Below are 24,433 nucleotides of genomic sequence, written 5' to 3' on the forward strand. Positions count from 1 at the left end.
GATTCCCAAAGATCGGATTCACTATAATTGGTTACAAAGAATGCCACCTAGTTAGCTATTTTATTAGCCCCTTTGAAGGCATATTTAGAGGATATTTCTAAAGGGGAACTCTGTCATGGTAGTTGACTGGATACGGAGATGGGATTCGGATGGAGACGAGCACCCACTGCTTTGCAAGATCCGCGATCTGGTCAGAAAGATAGGTTTTTTCCAAATAGCACATGTTTATCGGAACTCGGGAGACAAACAGTGCGGCAAATTAGATTGCCTTCTTTTTGGCTCGGCATTTGGATGGAGTAATTTAGACTAGGATCGGAAATATACCTCACCCTCTATATTATTTTTTTTCTTTTGATTTGGCAGGCTGTACTTATGTGAGAACTATATCTATGCCGTTTTTAATATATATATATATATATATATATATATATATATTAATTAAAAAAAGAAAAAAAAAAGAAAAAAAAAGAGGGGGGGGGGGGGGGGGGTTGGGAGAAAGAGAGGCATATTTAGCCACACTAAACAGAGATGTTTAAATACCTCGGACCCACGGTAATCAATAACAAGAAATGTCACTCCATCAGTTGCTTTATTAATTTCCCTGCAGACATGCTTTGCTACATTAGGCAAAGCCATCTCACACGTGCTCCAGCATGTGCTAGATACTAGAATCACGTGGAACTCTTTTTTATAGGCGCCAAAACGGCTGGAACCCGGAACCAGAAGGATGCATGCCGCGTGTGCGCAGCTCGGTGTCGGCGAGAACGGGCTCGCTGTCGAGCTCAGACGTACTGAAAAATTAATTCTTAAATCCTATGCCATGGAGAGCGCGTCATCCCATTCCCATTTGAAAAAAATCTAGCAGGCGGGTGGCCTCTTTGGTCTTTTTGACAGCTCTATTATGCCAAACAGTGAACACGAGATCTAATCCCATTTATGAAACCAGAAGAACACGGCATGTAGCGCAAACATGAAGCAACTTCCCTTCAAACAAACATTTCTTAGGCTGAACAAAACCCCTGAGATTGTCCCGCTCATCTTGTCCGCGTCCTCCTGACAATTCCCAGCCCCCAACCTCCTCTATTATTTCATCATTCACAAGTCCCACTAGTCACAAGTCTCAGAATCACATATTCCAGACACCAGGATAAAGACGGAGGGGGAGGAGGGAACAGTAAGAGAGAAAGGGAGGCTGTAAAACTTAAACACAGAGAGTTATTCCAGTATTCTACCCACCTTCTCCCCACCTTCCCTTCCGGAATAATGCTTCCCTCTTCCCCTGGGAATAGTAAAAGCAAAGACCAACTCCACTCGAAAAAGAGACACCCATGGGAATGACTCCCATGCTTTCCATCTTCCACTTCCTCCTCCTTTCCCTCTCCTTCTCCCCCTTATTAGCCGGTAAGACTGCCCTCCAAATCTCAACTTCTCCTCCTCTTCTCGACTCTCATCATCATTCGCCCATAAATAATTCCTCCATCGTATCTTTGCAGCAGCGGCGAATCAATCAGAAGGCGAGGAGGCGCCGTTCGTCGGCGTCAGCATCGGCACCGACGTCTCCAACCTCTTCCCGCCGGAGGATCTGGCGGCCTTCTTGAAGTTCCAGCAGATCACCCACATCCGGCTCTACGACCCCGACGCGGCCCTCCTCGCCGCCCTCTCCGGCACCGGCATCCGCGTGGTCCTCGGCGTGCCCAACAACCAGCTCCTGGCCCTGGGCTCTTCCAACGCCACCGCCGCCGCCTGGGTCGCCCGCTACATCCTTCCCTTCCACCCCTCCACCATCATCTCCGCCGTCGCCGTCGGCGACGAGGTCCCCACCTCCTTCCCTTCCGTCCTCCCCCTCCTCCTCCCCGCCCTCCGCTCCCTCTCCTCCGCCCTCTCCTCCTCCAACCTCTCCTCCTCCGCCCCTCCCATCAAGCTCTCCACCCCTCTCCCCTTCTCCGTCATCCTCGATCCCTTCCCCCCCTCCCAAGCCTTCTTCAACCAGACCCTCGTCTCCTCCTTCCTCCTCCCCCTCCTCCAATTCCTCTCCGACACCGATTCCCCTCTCATGCTCAACCTCTACCCCTACTACGCCTTCATGCAGAGCCGCCGCGTCATCCCCATCGACAATGCTCTCTTCAAACCCCTCACACCATCGCTCGAGGAGGTCGATCCCAACACCCTCCTCCACTACACCAACGTGCTCGACGCCATGATCGACGCCGCCCACTTCTCGATGAAAAACGTCAACGTCAGCAATGTCTCCGTTCTCATCACGGAGACGGGCTGGCCCTCCAACGGCTCCCGCAAGGACGAGCCCTTCGCCACCAAGGACAACGCCGACACCTACAACTCCAATCTCATCAAGCACGTCCTCGACCGCTCCGGGACGCCGCTCCACCCCGAGGTCACTTCGAGCGCCTACATCTACGAGCTGTTCAATGAGGATTTGAGGCCGGGGCCGGTGTCGGAGGGGAATTGGGGGCTCTTCCATGGGAACGGGACACCGGTGTACGTGCTTCATGTGTCGGGGAGCGGCGGGTTCCTGGCGAACGACACGACGAACAGGACGTACTGCGTGGCAGCGGAGGGGGCTGAGGGGAAGGCGCTGCAGGCGGCGCTGGACTGGGCGTGCGGGCCGGGGCGAGCGAATTGCTCGGAGATACAGCCCGGGGAGAGCTGCTACGATCCCAACAACGTGAGGAGCCACGCATCGTATGCTTTCGATAGCTACTACCAGAAGGAGGGGAAGCTGGCCGGCTCGTGCCACTTCCAGGGGGTGGCTATGGTCACCACCACCGATCCCAGTAAGTTTGCCGACCTCTTTACTCCGGCAGTCCGTAGTCTATAATTCTATGCTGTAGTGCATTAGTTTGAATGATTTAGGGTTGTTGTTGCTTGTTATCGTTCGTGAGCACTGAAAAGGGATCTTCGTTTCTGTGCGCGGGGGCGGTGGGGCTCGGAGAGGAAATGGGTTGGTAGAAATGGAGTCCTTTGGGGGGCAGAAGAGAGTGGGATGTGAAAGGAGATGGCGCTGAGAGTTGGCCCGCTTCGGGGAGCGATATGGAAGCCAGAGGGAAAGCAGAGTACGAGCTGAGGAGTGTGGGCTGGATCCTGCTGTAAATTTTGTTTGTTACTCGCCTCTGTCCGTAGGAAATCGTCACGATTTTTGGTTGGAATCCACGCATAGACCTCTGAAAGAGCCAGGTTTTGGATTTTTAATGCTGGTTTCTGAACACCGATAAGAAAGCTTTTGGGTTTAATTAATGGGCTACTAAACTTTACTTCTTTTTTTTTTTTGCGGGTAAATCAGATAAATTAAACTGGATGAGTGTAAATACATCCGTAAAGACCAGCAAATAAAATATTTTATAATAGACTAGAAAAATTTGTTGTGGAATCCCATAACATAGTTATGATGTAATCAGCCATATAAGATGTCACCACCTCTCTGTATGTATGAGAAATCTCAATGGAAAGTAATGTATACAACAGTCATATGCAATTTTTCAGTATACATTAGTTTGCTGCTAAGCAATTCAAATTTTTTTGTATGCACATGAACACACTGAATCTTTAATATAGCATATAAGTCCATTTGATCATGTGAGCATGCGACATGGTGGGCTTTGGCTTTTTACTAGCTGTAGCTAGAATGAGTATGCCTGGAATATTCTTTCTTGAAGTTAACAAGGAGAATTGTTGGCAGACTTTGCAATTACAATTTGTCATTGACCATTCTAGCCTTATTCTTCCTATTGACCCATCTTATGCTGCTAGGAGAGCCTCTTCCCTGTCAAAGCCATCTTTTCTTCCATTCTCTGTTGAAGCCTCTCATAATATCGATCATTTGGCATTAGCAGTAAACCCTTAACAGCCAACCGAAGAAATTATCAGTTTCGCAAAATGAGCGTTTTATATGGAACATTAAAGAATTAGAGGGTTTATATGCAAATTTGTTGAGAAGATTTCGAGTACTAATATGCTTAAAATGACTTTCTAATCAGAAAGGTAAGCTGGCTTTGCAACAAAATGCTGTGTTCCAATTCCCAAGTCAGAGACATAACAGCGACGTCATTGTTTGGACAGCCACAAGCCCATAACCGACAATATTGTGGATCTGTAGCTGCAATAAATAGAACAGCAAATTCTTACTATAGGAATACATCACTAACAGGAATCTTTGAAGAGGTATTTGTTTTTTTTTAATCTTTTTTCTTTGAAAGTTTTTCTGAGGTGATGCCATCTTTGGCCCTAAAACCAGATTGTTGTTGGGTAGCTCAATAATTTATCATTGCAATGTATCTATAGAGTCCCCACCAAATCGAACAGCTTTTATATCCATTAATTAGCCAACTTAATTGCTGACAACCAGTTTTCATGGATCCTGAGATGGTCCTGCTTGTTATCACCAATTGCGCATGACACCATCAGCGCCATTTAATCAAAATCTTTTGCTTTGCATCTAAGGTATCATTATGTGACTGTTGCATACTCGAGGATTCATAATTTGGCTCTAGCTTTTTAGGTATTACTATTGTTCAAAGTTTTTATATTTTATCATCATTGTTGCTACTAATATTATTTTTCTGGCTGTCCTGGTACATTGGTTGCTGAGAGACAAAGTTGTGGTTGTGTTGCAGGCCATGGGGATTGCATCTTTCCTGGAAGGTGAGAACCCTCCTAACCTTCCTGCCTTTTCTCAAAAAATTAAAGATTATGTTTAAAGTTGAGCACTCTGCTGTGAGTGCTGTCTCAATAGTTGTTCCTCAGACTCCATAGTTTCTAGGTTAAATCTTATTCCTCAATGATTGGCAATCATTTAATTAAAGCCTAAGCCATGATGAGCACATTTAACATTAGTGGGGAAAAAGTATCGTCTAAATGTTTTGAATTCCTGGATATTCCTGAAGAATATTTTCACATTTGATGTGGTACTTCTGTAAGATGCATTGTGGAGTTAAAATTTATCCTTGCGCATAATTTTTTTGCGGCAGCTTCAACAAAAATCTAAATTATGGTGGGCCTTTCTATTTGTTTTTTTTTTGGGCAGCCAGCAAGAGAGGAACATCACCAAGGCAGGAATCAATGCAACTCAGACAAGTAAGGCTGAGGGATACACCAGATTGAGACCAAGAAAAAGATGGGATCTGAGCTTCCACATTCTTTCCATGGTCATGAGCATGCTGGTGGTGGTTACTTTCTCCACCTCCAACTTCTGGACTTGATGGCAGGCAACAAAGAAGTGTGTGCATTCTCTTCATCAATTTTGTAAAAGCTCATGATTTACGAACATCGTCCTCGTTATTCATTTTGTAATATCATGTCCTCAATAAATTTTTTTATTGCGATATATTTGTTTTTACCTGTCATTTACTTTTGGGGGCAATCAAAAGAGTAGGAGCCAGAAAGGAAATGGCTAAGAAATTGGTTAGAAGTGTGTGCCTGTGCAGTTGCTTGTTTGTTTCCAGCCAGTTGCCTCATTTTGAGGAAATGGAATTGAATCTACTTACTAGATCAGTTTCCTGATAGGCAGTAGTAGGCTGGTAAATATATTCCCAACGACCATGAAGGTCACAGTCTCTATCATCACTTTGCCGAAAAATAAATAAATAGATAAACAAAAGCTTAGCAATTCTACATGGAAAATTGTGGCTCCCAGTTCCTACTTAAAAGCATGACACCTTGTTCAACTTTGCTGAAAAGTTGGCAAGCTGATTTCAATCCATACGTTTGATATGGCGCACAGCATTAAATCTGCAATATTAAGGACTAACAACTATTTCACTGTAATACGAGTAATACAGTAGTTTTTTGGTGGTATCCTGCTAAGCAAATGTCATCATGCTTGAATAGTTCGATGGTCGATGGTTGCTGTAGTCACTGCTGCCATAATCTGGGTGCATGCTAATGTATTCAGATCTCCACATCTTAAAAGTAGCATATTACCATTTGATTGTTCTCAGAACGAAGAGAGAAACAAGAAGCAATGCTGATAGAAATTTTACTCGATACGAAGAAGGGAAAGAGTAATGAGCAGCTCTTGAAATCAAACTCAACAAAGGTATTGGAAATTCTCTATAGGCACAAAGTGCTGAACCTATCATGGCCAATCAACTGAGGCAAGCTGTTCCTGATCAGCATCAATTAATTTCTTAAAAGGTTCAAGAAACCACCCAAGTCAGTGCCTATTATATAAAAAACTTAATAAATACCATTGAACATAAGAAAGATGATGACAACACTAGTTTGGTTTCATTAGCTTCCATACTTGGAAAACAAATCGGTTCATCTTCTCCTTCCAAAGTACCACTTTTTTAGTTAAAATACATGAATTGTATTCTATTAAAGCATATTGATCTGCTTATTTTACAGATTCATTGCTCAATGGGGCAAATTTCTACTGCTTCCTTGACCGATCATCAGGACTGTTGGGCTCAATCCGTGGCAATTTCTAAATAATCAATTAGTTTTACCTCAGAAGTCTAATATCGAGAAGATAATAGAGGTACACTAGATGAAAGAGCGAATGAATCCCTGAACATCGAGGCACCTGCACGGTTTGTGTCTCACAATGATGATGCAAATCATCTATCGTCTGGTACCGTGCCAATTACATCAACTGTTAAAATCGATCTAAATTATCTATCATGTCATGAAAAATACCTTTTTACCTGATCTGACAGACTATTTTTTGGCAAACGGATCCACCAGTTTCAAGGGCAATTGGTCAGTCTGTAATGTCCTTGTCGTGCCATCACCATCATCTCCAAGGGCAAAAGGCTCATTAGGCGAGGAAGTCTACTTTTTGAAGTAATCAAGGGCCAAAACAGGCCTGTTTTGTATCAAAGTCAGAGCGAGTTAAATTTGATTCAAAAATTCTAAAAAAAACAAACAAACAAATTAAAGGGACAGGAGATTATGATCCCTACCTAAACATCCACCATTAGGAATAATAACATGAAGCCATGGCCAATGCGAACGACCAGCGGCTGCTAGAGCCGCTGCAACCGGCGAATCGCCAGTTTTAAGCGAGTTTATCTTTCGGAAAACCTACTTTTAAATTTTTTTTTCCCTTACGAATGATCACCGCCGAGCCCCCCTCTCCCTTTTCTTCCTTATCTCTGGTGGCCACCGAGCCGCCACAGCTAGGGGTGCAAATGGATCAGATCGGGTCGGATCCTGGGTAACTCCGATCCGATCCGGTTTTTTGTTCAAGTCCTAATTTTGGACCCAAATCCGACCTGGTCGAGGATCGGATTGGGTCGGATCCGGGTTGGATCGGGTTCGGATCCGAATCAGATTCAAATTTTTTTTGTGCTTTTATGGGCAAATCTAAATTGGTCATATCATAATTATGAGGTGCTGGGTGACCCATGACTTGAAAGACTTGCAATTGACCTCCAGTCAGAACAGATGACCCATGACTACTAACTAAGTCGGTCTACAAGCCAAATTTCATATCACACTATTTTTTGTCCATATGACTGATTGGACGGAACTTGGTGTCTCCCAGCTCCCCTCTCACGAGGACAAAAAAAAATCCCAGACCTTCTTCCAAAATCCAATTCCATTGCAGAAAACTGGCACATGACCCATATTCAGTTCAGTGTTCCCTCACTTCCTCCCTGCAAGGGTTAAAAAAAACAGAAGCCAAAAATAGAAGGAAAAAAAAAAAAAAGCCAGCTACCTAGACACTAGAGGTATCAACAGTGTAATAGACCGAGAGAGAATCCTGATGGACCAATAGTGCTATGACCCACCAAAAAAAAAAAAAAAAAAACTCCCTTTGCTTCCCCCCCCCCTCTCTCTCTCTTTTCGGGTCCATTCGGGTCGGATCGGATTCGTTCGGTAAACCCAGACCCGACCCAAAAATGATTCGGTTCCAATTTTAAGACCCGACCCGAACCCGCGGGTCCTAAAATTCGGGTCAGGTCGGGTCTACGCGGGTCGGGTCGGGTCGAGTCTCGGATCGACCCGACCCATTTGCAGCCTTAGCCACAGCCACGCTCCACCCCTCCTCCACACCCCACTCAAAACCTCTTCTTTCTCTCTCTAGATTTTCGTGTGCTCTGTTTTACCTTGTTTGGGTTTTGCCACTACAAATCTCACTAGAATCCATCACCGTCAGCCGAGATCCATCATCATTGCTGCCTACCGATGAGTCCCTCACCATCTCCAAGCTCTGTAGCCAAGGAAGATGCCATCAAGGCAGATTGGGGCGCTTCCCCTCTCCTCTCCCCTTGCTCAACTTTGTGTGCGGGCGGAGCATTGCTGCACGTTGAGGCTACAGCCGCCTCACCATAGGTTGTGCCGCCCTGACCTCCCTTTCCCTCTTCTCATCTCCTCCAGGTGGACCCAAGCCCAAGCCCAACCTCCTATTTTGGTCCAAGCCAAGATCTTCTCGGTCATTCCATCTCCGCCAGTTGTCACCATCGCCGACGACCACTCGTTAAGCACCGTCGCTGCTACCATCATAGCTGGCTGCCATCAACCCCTTGCCTGGTCTCTCCTCTTCTTTTTTTTCTTCACTCTCTTCCTTTCCCTTCTTTTCTTCTAAATTCTTCCCTTTTCTTCCCATATTTTTACATATTTAATATTTTCTAAAAAAAAGAAAGACACTCATCTCTTGATCGAGTCCACATTATGTTTAGATTTAGACCTCCCTTTGATAGTCAACCTAGACCACACAGACCGAGCCTGCGATCAGACTCAAAATGAAATCCAGATCGAGCTTCTCTCTCTTCGCTTTAATATTTTCGTCTCTCTCTCAATTGAAGGCTAACAGTATTAATTAAGTTGATCAGAGCCTTCAACTCCAGAGCAGTATCAAAAACTTATGATTAGTTTTGTCAGTGATCCAATTAAGAAGGAAGATTTTCTTCAACCCGCTTAACTCGAATCTCTCTAAAGATAACTAGAAGAAGATTGAGGAATCTCGAAAGTAGAACTTTAAGTTTTCTTTTCTTTTAGTAATGATTAAAAAAATGAGGTACATAGTCTCTATTTATAATGTGAGGTCCGCCCTAACATAATTTGGTCGGATTGCTCTTTCTAATCCTAGTAGAACTCTTTTTCATCAAAATAGACATCTCTAGTAGAAAGAAACTAAAAATTTTGAGAAGGTAGATCTCAACTTTTACATTAACTTTGCCTTCTGTTGCGTCACCAAATTCTTTTCAGATGGAGAGCTACGCCCGATCAAAGTCTTATCCGAAAAGAAAACTTTTGGTTTGACCAGCCCGTTTTCGGATCTAACAGTGGAATTTTATCCCAATTCAACCTTCTAGTTGTAGGTTTCGGAAAGATATTCAATTTTAAAAGAAAAGATCATCTCAATCGGACATCGAATGGCTAAGTTATGGCCTCCAAAAGTTTGGCATTCGACTCGACTTCCCGATGTGGCGGATCTCACTCCTCATCCAACCCTGCTCGTAGCGACTAAAATGGTCCACATCAAATCTGGTGGTCCTTCTGAGTCAAGGCTCCTCTTGTTTAGGAGATTTAGCTCTTACTAAATCAAAACTGGAGGTGGAAAATGCCGATTTCCCCATCTTGCGATTGAACCATCTAGCTTTGCTTAGAGATGGTTCTTTGGCCTGGCTTTTCTTGAGTCTCAGCGAACCACTTGCTCTGTTCCTACATTGGAACTTCGTGGTAGGGATGCTCCTTGTTATCCTTCCTCGTCGATGAGGACTACAACGACTCCTTACTCTTAATTTCGGTATATCAGTCAATAGAACCAAAAAAATGAGAGCTTAACCACTCATAAGTAGTATCAGATTTTTGTACCATCATCACAAACTTGTTGTAGGCATTGGCAATTGCAAGGTCTACGTTTTCTTGTGTTTTGGAGGCATTGATAATAAACTCCTTTCTGTCCTTCACGAACTAATTCTTCTTCAGATGTCGGTAGAAGACTTGCATCTCGATCCCAAAGGTATGGGCTCCCAAGGATAACCCGGCAAATATCCAAAAAAATTGCTTCACAAGTTACCTCGTCGATAAACCTCTCAGTTATAGCAAATTTGAAGGTACACTACTTTGTGATCTTTAATTCAACGTCCTTCTAAATCCAACCAAGAGGATAGGGATGTAGATGAGGCTTAGTCTGCAACCCTAACTTATGAATCAGATTTTCAGAGATGAGGTTCTTCTAGCTTGCAGAACCTACAATAGCCTCAATGATACTCTACTTTACTAGAATCTTCAAGCAGAACAGTTCCTCTCGCAGCTCTAAATCTACTTCAATAGCTGTCGGTTTTCTTGCCATCAGGCTTAATTTAGAATCTGCTAGCTCAAGCTCAGACAACTCTTCAACTTTTATAGCATTGAGAACCACTTTTTCCTTCTTAGAATCCTCTTCTTCTTGTGTCTTCCTCTTCGTTCGCAGCTTGGCGTGAAGTTTCCAACACCTCTCCTTGGTGTGTCCATAGAGGTTACGATGATCTTAATAAATTTTTCGAGTCATGTTAGTGTGCTTCTTTCCTTTCTTCCTCTCTTGACATAGATTTCTGCTATTTTTTTTTTGAACTTGTCGCCCTTTTTACCTTCTCTAGGATGATTCTTCTCCTCAATTGCCATGGCCTTCACACTGGTTTCCCTAATGTCTTTAACTTTGAAGAGTTTCAGCTCATTTGGATGCTCTTGTGGAGACTTCTGATGTATTTCATAAAAATTGCATGATCGTTGATGGAGATTCTGAGAAAGATTGCTTGCTTGTTGAACTCGGTGGTGTAGTTCTGGACAGACTAATCATACTTCTACTGTAGGTACTACCACTTGATCCAATGATCCTCCTTGTGGCTGATTGGATAGAACTGCTTCTTAATTAGGCTCTTGAATTTATTTCATGTCAGATTCGAAACATCGTTGTTCCTCATGTACGAATTCCATCAAGTAAGAGCATGGCTAGAAAGCTTGAGATGGGCAAAAGCTACCTTTTGAATACTGGAATATCCATAGATAGTAAAATATGTCTCGAACTGGTCTAGCTAGTTATCTATCTTTTTCACATCATCAACACCATCATATATAGGAATCTTAATTTGAGCCTCAACTTTAAACGATTGAAGAGATAGATTTTTTATACCCCAAGGTCGCTCGTCCTCATCCTCCTCGCTGGATGGTGGTTCTTCATTTTGAGCCATTGGAGACAGTTTTGTAATAGGAGTTCTTGGTGCTTCTATTGAAGTTATCGCCAATTTCGAGATGATTTCGGAGAGTTGGGCAATTTTCTCCACTAGTCGTATGAGACATTCCTTTATCTCATCATCATCCATCGAAAACGAACAAGCAGCCATACTCGCCTTTGTCGTTCGACATACTTAAAGCACGAATAGTCCTTCTCCTAATTGCTTTATTGCTCACGCGTCTGGACCATAAATAGAAGCCCCACAGATATAGAGGACTAGAGATCTAATACTATCTTGATCTGATCGAAAAGATTTTCTTCAACTCGCTCAACTTGAATCTCTCAGAAGATAACTATAAAAAGATGGAGGAATCTCAAAAGTTGATCTTTAAGTTTCTTTTTCTTTCATTAATGATTCAAAAAAATGAGGTACATAGATTCTATTTGTAATGCGAGGTTCGCCTTAATATAATTTGGGTCGGATTCCTCTTTCTAATCCTAGTAGAACTTTTTTTTCCAAAATAGACATCTCTAGTGGTAAAAAGCTAAAAATCTTGAGGAGGTAGATCTCGACTTCTACATCAACTTTACCTTCCGTTGCTCTGCTAAATTTTTCTCGGATAGAGAGCTACGCACTTGCTAACAAAGACTGGCAATTATGGTTACATTATGGTCAATGCACGACCGGCATAATTACTGCCACGTGCTTTTCACGCGGGGCGGTTTTCATATTGTAAATCTGCAACTAACCGTTTACCTTGCAATTAATGCACATTGCGCCAAATCAGATAACAGATTGGTATGCTATCCTATATAAAGAAGTGGCCCCGGGGTCCTCAAGTAAGCTCATTCAGAGACTCCCTACTCAACAAAAATGTCTTTTTTCCACACTGTTGCCTCACTATTTTGACTTAGGCATCAGAGGATCCCAATCTCACTATTTTAACAGTAGTCTGCCAACCTCCTGAATAAATGTTTTTTTTAAAAAAAAAGAATGAACTATTTAGCCAAGAAACAACTAATTTTTACAGCCATAGCTTCACATCTTCTGCCCCATTAGTTTTTCAATAATTTATATGGTAAGAAAGAAGATCATCATGATTACAAACATGTATACAGCCGTTCCCGCCTGAATTGTTTTCCATCATAGGGGGTAGAGACTAAGGCTAGTGACAGTAAATGTCTATTTTCATGTTTAATAAACATGTTTTCCCAAGATTCAGGTTTGCAAACAAAAAACAAACAAATTCTCTGACCAAATAATTGTATATCTTCATAACTTATATTAAACAATACTCAATCAATAGATTCATTGTACGCAATCATACAGACAGCAAGAATTCTTCAACAACCAACTAACATAGTAAATGCATCTGAGCTGGTATCTTGTACAAAGAGAAGGAAGCAAGCTGACTGCAAACTTCTTTGTTTATGACTCCAATTTCTCTGTCAGTTATGAACAAAGGAATGGTAAATCCATTCGCAAAAAAAATTTAACAGCATGCTTGAAAACAACTGCCTATATTCCTTTATTTTTCACTTACGTACAGAGAAAAAATGGAGAACTTCAAATTCATTGGGCATTATTCCAGAAGTTTAAGGTTGAAGGATATCAGCATGCCATTTATCAATTATTTTCTCTACGCCTCTTCTTTCATGCCCACTCACTTCCTATCGGACCGTAGAACGGTGGAAGCAAAGCATCAAAACAGCCCCCAAATAATGTATTATTGTTGTCAAAAACAGAATGCAGTAAAGACATCAAACCATTTATGCTAATGAGCATCTGTCAAAAATCTAACCTGGCTACAGGATTGGCATAAACAACACAACAGATATAAATAGGAGAAATGAGAGGCATTAAAAAGAAAAGAGAACTACGAGGGAAAAGCCGACAAGAAGGCAAAACTGAAGACACCTCCTTGCCTCCTTTGCTGGAGAAACCATGTTAAACATCGTGCCCTTTCCTAGTGAGCCCTGTTCCGGCAATACTACTCTCCTGTGCATTGAGGCATCTAGCCTATGGTCAACCACATAGGCTCCCTGCAATCCATCCCCACCATTTGAGTATGAATCATAGGAGCATTTTCAAAAGCAAGCAGTGATTGACTGCCAGTGGTTATAACAAAAATTATTTGTAAATAAATACTTTCATTGCGGGTTGTGCAAAATTTTCTTTTTCGTTAAATCAAGAATTCTCCCTGATATAGCAGTAATATTTTAAAACTGATTTATTGCTCTATATTATTCTTTCTGAATTTCTTAATGTTATTTCTGTTATGGACCGGAAATAGAAGAATGTACATTTCCTTGCTGACCTCTTGGTAACTTCCTAGGTGTAACGAGGCACAAGTTTATGAACTACCTATTCTCTTTCCATTATGTTACCATTAAACTTTTAGGTACAAACAACGGACCAGAAAATAACATGTATAAACATATAATGGATTCAGGACCAGTGTACTCATCCACAAGCTCTAAATTGAATATTAATTTAGTGAATATATTAGGAATACAGAAGTCACATCTATACTTGTCCATCAGACGTGACAAACGCTCTTTGCAGCATAACATGCTCGGTTTATGGTGTGCATCTTCCACTCAGTGTAATGATAGAACCCTTAACTATCATAAAAGACATTCTACCCTGTGTTTCCATTTTTGCTAATTAAATATACTTAGAAATCGAAAATTGTAACTAGACTTTCCACATCCTAGATCTCTTATATAATCCATAAAATTTCAATCTGCAAGCTCTATTTTGCATGATTATTAGTAGTAAGGGCTCTATTCCCTAAAATGTATGGATGAGTTGTCTTATAACTCATTACCTAATGAACCCTATAAAATGACCGTCAAACATAAAATGCAGTTACCAAAGGTGGCAATTTCAACACAAACTATATCCAGAAATGTATAAAAAACACAATAATTTTTCTAAGAAAAAAGAATAACGCACTTGAAAATGGATAAACATAAGCAATAGCATTCAAATCCATTGATCCAGCAGGAATTATAAAAGCTACTACAATCAGAAAAAACAGAATTATAAAAGCATTAATCAATATGAACCTGGAAACATATGAGATCATGAAATATAAAAGCTATAAAAGCTATAATTAATCTGTTATAAAAGCTATAAAAGAAAAGGCAATTGTGCATCAATCAGTACGAACCTGCATGCAGAAATATAACCTCTCAGCTACCATCTCCTGTGGTACTGAACATTTACATTCTTTCCACCAGTTGAGTCTTGAAAATTCCGCAAATATTTTGTGTGACCTCCTGCTTGATGATAATCATGGTTATAAATAAATACTGCTTTCGTGGTGACTTCTGATAGGACCAAACAGCCAGATGTATAGAGCACAAGTCAGACTTGGAAACATATAAGAGCACAAGTCAAACGCATTCAAATCCATTGATCCTGCAGGAATTATAAAAGCCACTACAATCAGAAAAAAACAGAATGCTAAAGTTACTGGATTGAGAACCTTCAGAAACAAACAAATCCTGCATGAAGAAACATGAGTTTATGATAGAAATAATATTGACGTACAGATGTTTGAAGGTGCTGCTTCCTATTTATTTGTTGGCAAGAAAAGACCGTATTGAATGAAAAGAGGGGTAAGAAAGATTATTTCTTAAAAAGAATAACTAAAGTATGTAAGGGCACTAAAGGTGAATTGACACCAAAAATTTACAAACATATTCTATTTGCTTTATTTTATTGGATCCCTTCAGACATATACACAAGTCCTCCATGAAAAATATGTATAAGTTAAAAAATAAAATAGTATTTTGTACAAATAATCAGGAAGTGCCACTTCCTGTTTTTGATTAACAAAGAATGATTGTGTTACAACAAAGTAACAACTGAGAAAATGAAAACATAAATGGTGTAGTGTTACCAGCAAGTAGTTCAACGCTTTCACAGGTGTTCTCTTAGTGGTCAGTCTAGCATATTAATGGCAGTATGGATGACATGAACAAATGTGAGCAAAGGTGATATTTATCAAGGTTCATGTTCTTGAAGAACTCAGTTGATGATTCCTGCTCCTTGAAATATCTGAAAGCAAAAGCCTCTGCTTCATTAAAGTCTTGCTGCAGATAGATAGTTTTGGTGAGAAGCATTGACTCTAGCATGCTTCAGGTCATTCGTGCCATCTTGATGCTTTTGGTGCATAGCCAGATTCCCTCATCTCAAAGCCCAACAATCCTAGCATTACATATATAGCTTCAGAAGCTGGGTGAGACTTGTCTTCTACTATGAAGACACTGACCTCTCCCCTTACCTTAATCCAGCTTTTTCCAGGAGACTTCCTCACACCACTTCTTTTCATCAACTTCCGTAGCCTTGCAAAGTCATCCCAATGGCCTGAGGAAGCATAAATGTTGCATAACAAAACATAAGCTGCAGAATTTGAAGGATCGATCTTTAATATACCTTCTGCTGCTCTCTTTCCAATCTCGACATTATTGTACAGTCTGCATGCAGCCAGCAAAGTTTTCCACATTACAACAGCAGGTTCAAATGGCATCTGATCAATAAATCTTTCAGCCTCACTCAATCTGCCAGCACGGGCAAGTAAATCCACCACACATGAGCAATGCTCTCTTGTTGGTACGATGCCATGTTCATCTTCCATTATACTGTAGTAATAACACCCTTCATCTACCAATCCAACACGGCTACAGGCTGTAAGAACCCCAACAAAGGTAACATGATTTGGCCTAATTCCCAGACTTTGCATACATGCAAACAGCTCAAGAGATTCTTTTGCATATCCAAACTGAGCATACCCGACAATCAAACTGCTCCACGAGAACACATCACAGTTATTGCCCATCCAGTCAAATAATTTTCTTGCATCATGTAAGCTTCCACATTTTGCATAAGTGTCAATTAGACCATTCCTCACCATGGAATCAGCCTCCAATCCAACCTTCAAGGCATAGGCATGAACCTGATTTCCCATTTCTAGATAACCCAAGTCAGCACAAGCACTCAATATCATATTTAAGGTTATCTGATCCAACTTGCTGTTTAAACTTCTCATTAGCTTTAACAACCAAAATACCTCTTCAGATTGCTGGTGCTGAAGACATGCAGTAAGAATCGTGTTCCAAGAAACAAGATCCCAATCATTCATCTCATTAAAAAGATCCAATGCAGTAGAGAGATCCGAACACTTCGAGTACATCATAAGTAGAGCATTCTGGACAGCAACATTCAAATCCAAACCTATTTTTAGAATGCAGGAATGCACCAATTGGCCTTGGTGCAAAGAGTCAGAGACTGTGCATGCACAAAGCAAGCATCGTGCAGTGATGTCATCAGGCTGTAATCCAAAATCCCTCAACTCAGAAAAAAATAATATGGATTCGTTTATCAGACCTACACAAGAAAAAGCATTTATTATTGAATTCCAAGAGACTAAATCTGGCATATCTATGCTGTAAAATGCTTTCTTTGCACAATCTAACCTTCCACACCTCGCATACATGTCACTCAATGAACACCCAGCAAATGTGTCATTTTCCAAACCAAACTTAATAGAGAGACCATGCAATTGCTCTCCTAACCCAGACTGCACTATACCACCACATGCACTAAATGCACTACCAAATAGGAACTCATTTGGCCTGTGCACACCCATATCAAGCATTTCCTTGAACAGGTGCAAAGCGTCCAGTTCACACCCCTGCTGAGCAAAACCAGCAATCATCGAACCCCAAGAGATCAGATCCTTTTCCACCATCCTTTCAAACACAACAGAAGCATTTTCAATCCTTTCAGACTTTGAGTACATGCTGATGAGCGCATTCTGCACAATCCGAGCAGCGCCACAATCTGACTTTACTGTGTGGCAATGCAGCTGCTTTCCCAGCTCGACATCAGACAAACCGGAGCACGCTCTCACCACGCTTCCCAAGGCAAACTGATCCGGGGCTAGCCCCGAGCGGAGCATCTCGACATACAGCTCCACCGCCTCCCACTCCCGGTGGTTCTGCGAGTACCCAGAAATCATTGAGGTCCAAGACACGAGATTCCTCTCGGGCATTGCATCGAACAGCTGCCGGGCTTCCTCCAAGGACCCGCATTTGCCGTACATATTTAGAATGTGGTTGCGGAGGATCACGTCGGCAGCCACGCCGGAGTCGGAGAGGTGGTGGTGGACGAGGCGGCCGTGATGGAGGGATTTGAGTTGGGAGCAGGCGAGGAAGAGGCGAGCGTAGGTGCTGGGGTGGAGCTGGAAATTGAGCTTCTGCGCACGGAGGGAATGGAAGGCTTGGAGGGCTTCTCGGAAGCGCTTCTGCCGGCAGAGGCTACTGATGAAGTCGTTGCTGCACTGCTGGGTTACGAAGTGGGGGGAGGAGATGCTTGGACGAGGCGAAGGGTGGCGGGAAGAAGTGCAGAAATAGAGCCGTTGGTGTTTTCTGAAGCTGGTTATCATATTGTACGTCATTGGGTGGATTAGGGAGGAGTCGTGAAGTAGAGGAACTGAGTTAGTGCGGGACCGGGTTGGCACTTGGCAAGGTAAATAAAGGAAAAGGAAATTTGATGAAGAGATGACTCGCGCGAGTCGACTCGGATACAGAGGCACGCTGGTGGGAATAAGCACACCAGAGCAACGTGAACCTGAAACCATAAATAAAAAAAATAAAAATAAAAAGCACACCGTGAACCTGAAGTCGCGGTTGATAAGGCATCATGTTGGACTGCTTCATTTTTCTTCTCTCTTTTAATATATATGCGTGTGCATATATATATATATATATATATATATATATATATATATATATGTATATATATATATATATGTATACATACATATATATATATATGTATACATACATATATATATATATATATGTATACATACATATATATATATATATATATGTATACATACATATATATATATATATATATATGTATACATACATATATATATATATATATATATGTATACATACATATATATATATATATATATATATATGTATACATACATATATATATATATGTATATATATGTATACATACATATATGTATATATATGTATACATACATATATGTATATATATGTATACATACATATATATATATATATGTATATATGTATGTATATATACATAGACATATATATGTATGTATGTATGTATATACATATACATATATATGTATGTATGTATGTATGTATATATATATGTGTGTGTGTGTGTGTATTGCCGCTGAGAGCCAGCTCGTCATAGGCACTGCAATGAGAAGCATGACGACGATGGAGAGTTCGGCTGTCGGCTGCTCTAGTTAGGATCAGAGAGGGCGAGCGGCGTGCAGTTACTACTGGAGTCCTTGTTGGGCAGCCACACTTCAACCTAAAACAGCACAAACGAAGGAGTCATTTGGCTAGAGTGTATTTGACAGGGAACCTCCGATGCTGAAGCCAGGATGGTGTTCAAGGAACAGAAAAATATCTCTTACAATTTATTAGGGCGTCTTTTGCACTTACCTCATGAGTTCCCCTTTTATGGATTGTCAGGGTGGAGGAGCTTACCTACCACCAAAGAATTATGGTACGTGGGTCGACCAAAAATGACTAGCCTGGATACGACCTGAACATTAGGTGTGAATGTCTTGCACGCGGATGACATCCTACGTCCTGCCTGTCATGTCAGTAGGATTTTGGTGATCACTGGGGCTCCTGGCTAGGATGCAGCCAACCGTAGAGAGCTTATGATATGTGAATACGGCCTCACGGTATCGGGCCCACCAAGTGGCTGCCCCTGATCAATCACGTGTTTTAATCGCGGTAGGTTCTAATTGGTTGGTCCTTTTGGTGAGTTGTGACCGACCCGAATGCATCACTTACCCCCACTTCCGCAACTGAGTAGAGATGGTCTACTCGGGCTACGGAAGTAGTCTTCCTGGAAGGGTTGCTTTGATGAAGATCGCCGAGGAGGATATGCGGTGCCTTTTCATTAGAGAAATGAAGATTTTTTAGATCCCACATTTATAAGGGGCATGGCCGCGTTATCTTTCCCGAAGCGTCATAATCATGAGCGAGACGTCCGTAGGTTAAATGGGCGTTTGGGTATTGATGGCGATCCAAATGGGTTGTCCTAGGATGAATGCCTGAGGGGCATGCATCTAAGTTTTGGCGAAGGGATTGCTTAAACCCTTGATAAATTGGAAAGACGGCAGCCCTAACCCATTCTCCTCATTCTTTTATTCCCTAAAGCCTAGAGAGAGAGAGGATGTGTGAAGGTGCAGGGCGTGACTCGTGTGCTTCTGTTGCAAGGTTGTCCTTTCTTGTCTCCGACCAGAATCTTGTTTTGCTTACTGGTGGGTTGTCCTACTTTCTCTCCCCTTTTTCTCTTCTCTTTTTTTCCTCAAAGACCATCCATGGAGCCATCCACTGGAGATCGGTCTTCCGATGATGAGGTAGTGGGTACGGTCCTCCTGATCAGGTCTTTGTGACCTTGAAGGGAGTTCTTCTCAAGATGTCTTCCAGTCCGGATACTATGACGAGCTTCCTAGGGGAGTCAGACCTCAACTAGATCCGGATGGCATTTTTCATTTTTGAAGACTTTGACCTTGACCGCCTTGGTCATTCGGATTGGGTGACTTCGTCTGGGAGAATCGGATAGCACTGTATGAGGAGTTCCTGAAGGCAGGGTTAAGTTTCTCGATCCTGTCAGTTATTGCTGACTTATTGGCCTAATACCAACTTGTTCCCGCACAGCTCATCCCCAATGCTTGGAGGATGATTGTAGGCTTCATTTGCTTTATCCGGTTTCAAGGGATCAATCCTACGTCGGGGATGTTCCAAGCTTTCTTTGAAGTGAAGGCCCATCCTCGAAATAAGGGATGGTGGTACCTTTCTTGTAGGAAGGGTTATAATATCCTTCCACCTAGCCCTTTGTCCATCCACGGGTGGAAGGGTTGGTATTTCTTTGTATCTTCGGTGAATCCTTAGGGTTTTCCGATCCTATGGAGGACACCCAAGAATCAAGCTTTGAGTCTGTTGATCTGCTTCGTTTGATGAGGGGTCCACCTTATGCCGAGCTTCTTCAGGAGTTAGCCTTGGTTGACACTCGCTTGAGCTTGATAAGTGCTTAATAATTTATAATTTAGTTACCTTTTCATAACACTTATCAATATTTTTAAACTGATAAATACATATTTTACCATGAAATTGAACAAACATTGAAGTAAGTTTAAAATATGGTAATTATTCTCTTAAACTAGATTCTGAACTTGTCTCTCTCTTGGTTGCAATCTTTCATGAAAACTACAAAAAAATATATAAAGAGATTGTGTTGACCCGACTAAGGTTATAACTAAATGGGCTTTGGTCCTGATTTGATTGAAAGTTATAATTGTATAGGAAAATATTTGATTAACCCTTTTATTAAGTCACGGTCTGATCTGGTTGAGTCCAATCTGAAGCGGTTTAGTAAGAATTAAATGACATTGGGCTCGAGAACAAGTTCAAGCCAAATCAACGATCATGACTCACCTCAAACCCAAAGTAATTCCCAACCAATTCCTTACCTGCCTTCATATAAAATTTATAAATTTAAAACAAAAAAAAGAAAATAATGAATATAATAAAATAAATAAAATATGAATAGTGCATCACGGATTCACTGTTCATATGAACAGTATCCCGTGAAAATACTGTTCATATGAATAGTGTTACAAAAAAAAAAAGCACTGTTCATCTTCTTCCCCGCAGTGCATCACAGCCAATATTCGCTCCGCCCTCCCGTTCCAGCCATCCAGCAAGGCGTGAACACCACCATCCCGTGATCCAAATCCCAGCGTCCGCGTGCAAACCTCCTTTCCGTCGATCCCGCAAGCGTCTCCTTCCTTCCCAAATCAGCAAGCCGGGATCTTCTTTATCCGGCGCCCCAGCAATCACGCCGTCTTCCTTCCGGATCGGCGCCCGTCTGCCCTCCCCCTCCACCGCATCCGCCCCTATCCAGCCAACCGTTGGAGCATCTTCCGTGATCCCGGCGATCCCGCACCGCATCTCATTCCTCCCAGCAGCAGCCGTGATCCAAGCTGAAATCAAGCACCCGTGCCAGCTCCCGTCGGATCCCCAGCATAACGCATCCGTTTTCATCTTCCGCTTCATCACCGGAAGCTCCCCTGCCTCGCGTGTCCAGATGAGAGCCAGCGCAGAATCTTCTCAACGCCCACGTCGTCCATCACGTTGTAGCAGCATCGACGTCCTCCAATCCAGCTACTCATCCGCGGATCCATCGCCTGCATATCCTCCTTCAAGAATCCGATCCTCCACGGTCAGGAAGGATATAAAAAGGGAGAAAAGTTCTTCATAGGGGGGAGCTCGGTTTGAAAGAAAACAGGGGGGAGGCTCTGTTTCGGTGAAGAAGAAGAAGAAGAAAGCCGAGAGAAAGAAATAAAAAAAAAAAAAGAAGAAGAGAGAGGGGAGGAGAGAGAATAGTTTGTGATATTTTTGGAAGAATGGGAGGTGAAGGCTTTCATTTGAAGATGGAAGGACATCCGGCCACCATGCGCGGCTGAACACCTAGTCTAGGGCTGGATGAAGCCCTAGCAATGTATCAGGGCATTGTAGTTCTTACTCTTTTAATTTTTTTGGAGCTTGTTTAAATTCTTATTATCAATGAAAAATTCTTTTACTATGTTTAAACTTTGAGCATACTATTTATTATTCATGTTTGCTAAAGTAGTCTGAGATGATCCATGCCTAGGAAGATGAGGTGTACTGCACCCTAGAATAGCATACTTAGGTAGACACTTCATGCTACACCGAAGATGGATCTTCCTAACACTCTTTATATTTTTATTTTAAAAAGCTTGTAGCCAGAATTGCATGCCTCTCCAAAAGACAAAAATTAAGAACATAATCCTTGATGCAATGCTATGTGGTGGATTCCAAACCCTAGATCTATTTACTCTGATAAATTCCAATCCGTACTCATAGTTTAATTTAGTTAAATCAAGTTAGCAAATCCTTCTTCTTGATTTATTTTTAAAAGAAAAATAACTTATTCTCCAATCCCTGTGGACCGACACCCGTAATCACTATCCTACAGGATACGTGCTATTGCGTGGTTTATCAATTTTGGCGCCGTTGCCGGGGATTGCTAGCATAGTTATTTTTCCTATCATTAAAAAAAAATTAATTAATTAAAAAAAACAAACTTTCAAAATATATATATATCTAAAATAAAATAAAAAAATATTTTCTATTATTGTAATTTTTTCTCTTCTACTAATTTTTTTTATTATTATTTTTCTTTTGGTCTTATTTGATCAGGAATCGAAGAGGAGATCTGGGCTATCAAAAAGGAATGCTTTAGAGGTTTGCTTAAAAATTTAAATTGCTGGAAAAATTCCCTTTGGTAACCTCTAAACCTTTCTTATTTAAATTAATTATTAGCTTGAAATTTTGTGGTGATTGTTTGATTTTAATTTCAGCAAAAATGTGAATGCATGCTTGATACACATACACAAATTAATCCGCACATAGTAAGGGCAATCACCCCAACAAGATAAGAGCCGGATTTCATCACCGGACTCTTGCCCAACTTAGGTGAACTCAATCTCACATAGTGTCACTTTAATTAAAATCAATTAGACGTTAGCTCCTAGGGACATTCGAGCTCAATAGGACGAAGATCACCGAAAGTTGCACCAATTTCGCTCTGTGGCTTAGTTGATGTCTAGGCAAGCTTTGTCCCTATAAGGGAGACAGTTCATCTGTTCGAGGCAAGTGGGTTTTAAATGGGACCTTTGCGAACGCATCGTGACCCCTCCACTTACTTGGGAGCTTACCTGGTCAACTCGGTTCATTAGACCGGATTGGAGGCTTAGGTGCCCTCTTCAAACCAGTTAGGAGCTGTCTAGTGATTTTAGGACAAAGACTAGGATTGATATGCTTTTCTCTTTTATTGCATGCTTGATTGATCGAGTACTAGTGTATGCAAGGTAGTCATTTTAGAGTACGAAACCTATTACCTTTTGACCCTGAAATAGAACGAATCCTTAGAAATATTCGAGCTAAGATCAAAACATTAGGATCATCCCCACCTCTTAAGATGGCTGAAGAACAACCCAAACTCCTGAGGGAGTACTTTACTCCCACTATTTATACTTTCCCATCTTGCATTCGATTACCTGAAGTAGCAGCTGTACAATATAAAATAAAGTCTAGTGTGATCCAAATGCTCCCATCTTTTTATGGGCTCACCAACGAAGACCCGTACAAACATTTAGATGAATTTCTTGAGATTTGCACCACTGTCAAGATTCAGAACTTCACTGATGATGCCCTGAAACTTAGGTTATTCCCCTTCTCCCTTAAAGATAGAGCCAAACAATGGCTGAATTCTTTAGAAGCTAACTCGATTCGTTCTTGGGATCAAATGCAACAAGAATTTCTTAAAAAATACTTTCCTATAGGAAGAACGAACCAGTTTAGACGTGCCATTACAAGCTTCTCCCAAACTGAGGGAGAAGAATTTTATGAAACTTGGGAGAGATTTCGAGACCTAATCCGTAAATGCCCTCATCATCAAATACCTAAGTGGCAGCTAGTGCAATATTTTTATGACGGTTTGACGGAACGAAACCGTCAGATGATCGATGCTGCATGCGGGGGGACTTTCATGCTTCGAAATGAGCATGAGGCATGTCAACTATTTGAAAATCTTAATGAAAACTCCCTCCACCATGCTTCATGTTCTCGTCAAGCACCCCCGAATTTTCAAAGAAAAGGGGCCATTTGTGAAATAAGTCATTCTATGGACCTGTCTAGCAAGGTAGATGCATTGTCCCATAAGATTGACCAACTAATGATAGGAGGACATGTCGTTAGCTCTTCCCAAGCACAAGTATGTGCTATCTGTTCTAGCCCATCGCATCCTATTCATGAGTGCCCCTCAGCACCCCAATTCCCCGAACTCGTGCAAGAACACATCAATGCTGCCCAAACACAGCCCAGACCGGGTAATGACCCATTTTCCAATACATATAACCCGGGTTGGCAGAATCATCCAAATTTTTCTTGGAGGCAGCAAGCTTCTAATACCTCCCAACCCTTCTCCCAAAATTTTCAAAACCCTCAGAATTTTCATCTCTACCGTCCCTCAAATCAATTTCAACACCCTCCTCCTCCAACCCAAAAAAATACAGCCTTTGAGGAGAAGGTGTTGACTGCCCTTCAAGGTTTGGAGGCAAACACACAACTATTGCACTCTCACACGCAACCAATTGCTAAGCTAGAATCCCAAATGGGTCAACTAGCCAATGCATT

General features: G+C 41.8%; 2 protein-coding genes and 1 non-coding gene across 4 annotated transcripts; 1 reads left to right on the forward strand and 2 right to left on the reverse strand.

Annotated features, from left to right (window-relative positions):
* Positions 1–749: 749 nt before the first annotated feature.
* Positions 750–5,338, forward strand: LOC103719148 (glucan endo-1,3-beta-glucosidase 1-like). Its single transcript, XM_008808256.4, has 4 exons — positions 750–1,401; positions 1,494–2,792; positions 4,629–4,656; positions 5,039–5,338. Exons 1-4 carry the CDS (start codon positions 1,329–1,331, stop codon positions 5,211–5,213), a joined length of 1,575 nt encoding a protein of 524 aa, XP_008806478.3. The 5' UTR covers positions 750–1,328; the 3' UTR covers positions 5,214–5,338.
* A 6,791-nt stretch (positions 5,339–12,129) lies between these two features.
* On the reverse strand, positions 12,130–17,637 carry LOC103719157 (pentatricopeptide repeat-containing protein At3g53360, mitochondrial). 2 transcript variants are annotated; one of them, XM_026809273.2, is made up of 3 exons: positions 15,031–17,637; positions 14,296–14,546; positions 12,130–12,565 (listed from the first exon to the last, which is right to left on the reverse strand). In XM_026809273.2, exon 1 carries the CDS (start codon positions 17,587–17,589, stop codon positions 15,274–15,276), a length of 2,316 nt encoding a protein of 771 aa, XP_026665074.2. In that variant the 5' UTR covers positions 17,590–17,637; the 3' UTR covers positions 12,130–12,565; positions 14,296–14,546; positions 15,031–15,273. The 2 variants fall into 2 exon arrangements, with proteins under 2 accessions (XP_026665074.2, XP_008806485.2); XM_008808263.3 differs by lacking the exon at positions 12,130–12,565 and adding an exon at positions 12,868–13,162.
* A 5,955-nt stretch (positions 17,638–23,592) lies between these two features.
* On the reverse strand, positions 23,593–23,698 carry LOC120112676. Its single transcript, XR_005514248.1, has one exon. It is a non-coding gene; the product is annotated as a small nucleolar RNA R71 (small nucleolar RNA).
* Between the last annotated feature and the right edge of the window lie 735 nt (positions 23,699–24,433).

This window comes from Phoenix dactylifera, chromosome 11 (assembly GCF_009389715.1).
Source record: "Phoenix dactylifera cultivar Barhee BC4 chromosome 11, palm_55x_up_171113_PBpolish2nd_filt_p, whole genome shotgun sequence".
Classification (NCBI taxonomy): domain Eukaryota; kingdom Viridiplantae; phylum Streptophyta; class Magnoliopsida; order Arecales; family Arecaceae; genus Phoenix; species Phoenix dactylifera.

Bases quoted from the DNA above. Each gene is read 5' to 3' on its own strand.
- LOC103719157 (XM_026809273.2), bottom strand. From the start codon at position 17,589: ATGACGTACAATATGATAACCAGCTTCAGAAAACACCAACGGCTCTAT.
- LOC103719148 (XM_008808256.4), top strand. From the start codon at position 1,329: ATGGGAATGACTCCCATGCTTTCCATCTTCCACTTCCTCCTCCTTTCC. The intron at 2,793-4,628 runs GTAAGTTTGCCG...GTTGTGTTGCAG, and splicing joins GGTCACCACCACCGATCCCA to GCCATGGGGATTGCATCTTT. The intron at 4,657-5,038 runs GTGAGAACCCTC...TTTTTTGGGCAG, and splicing joins GATTGCATCTTTCCTGGAAG to CCAGCAAGAGAGGAACATCA.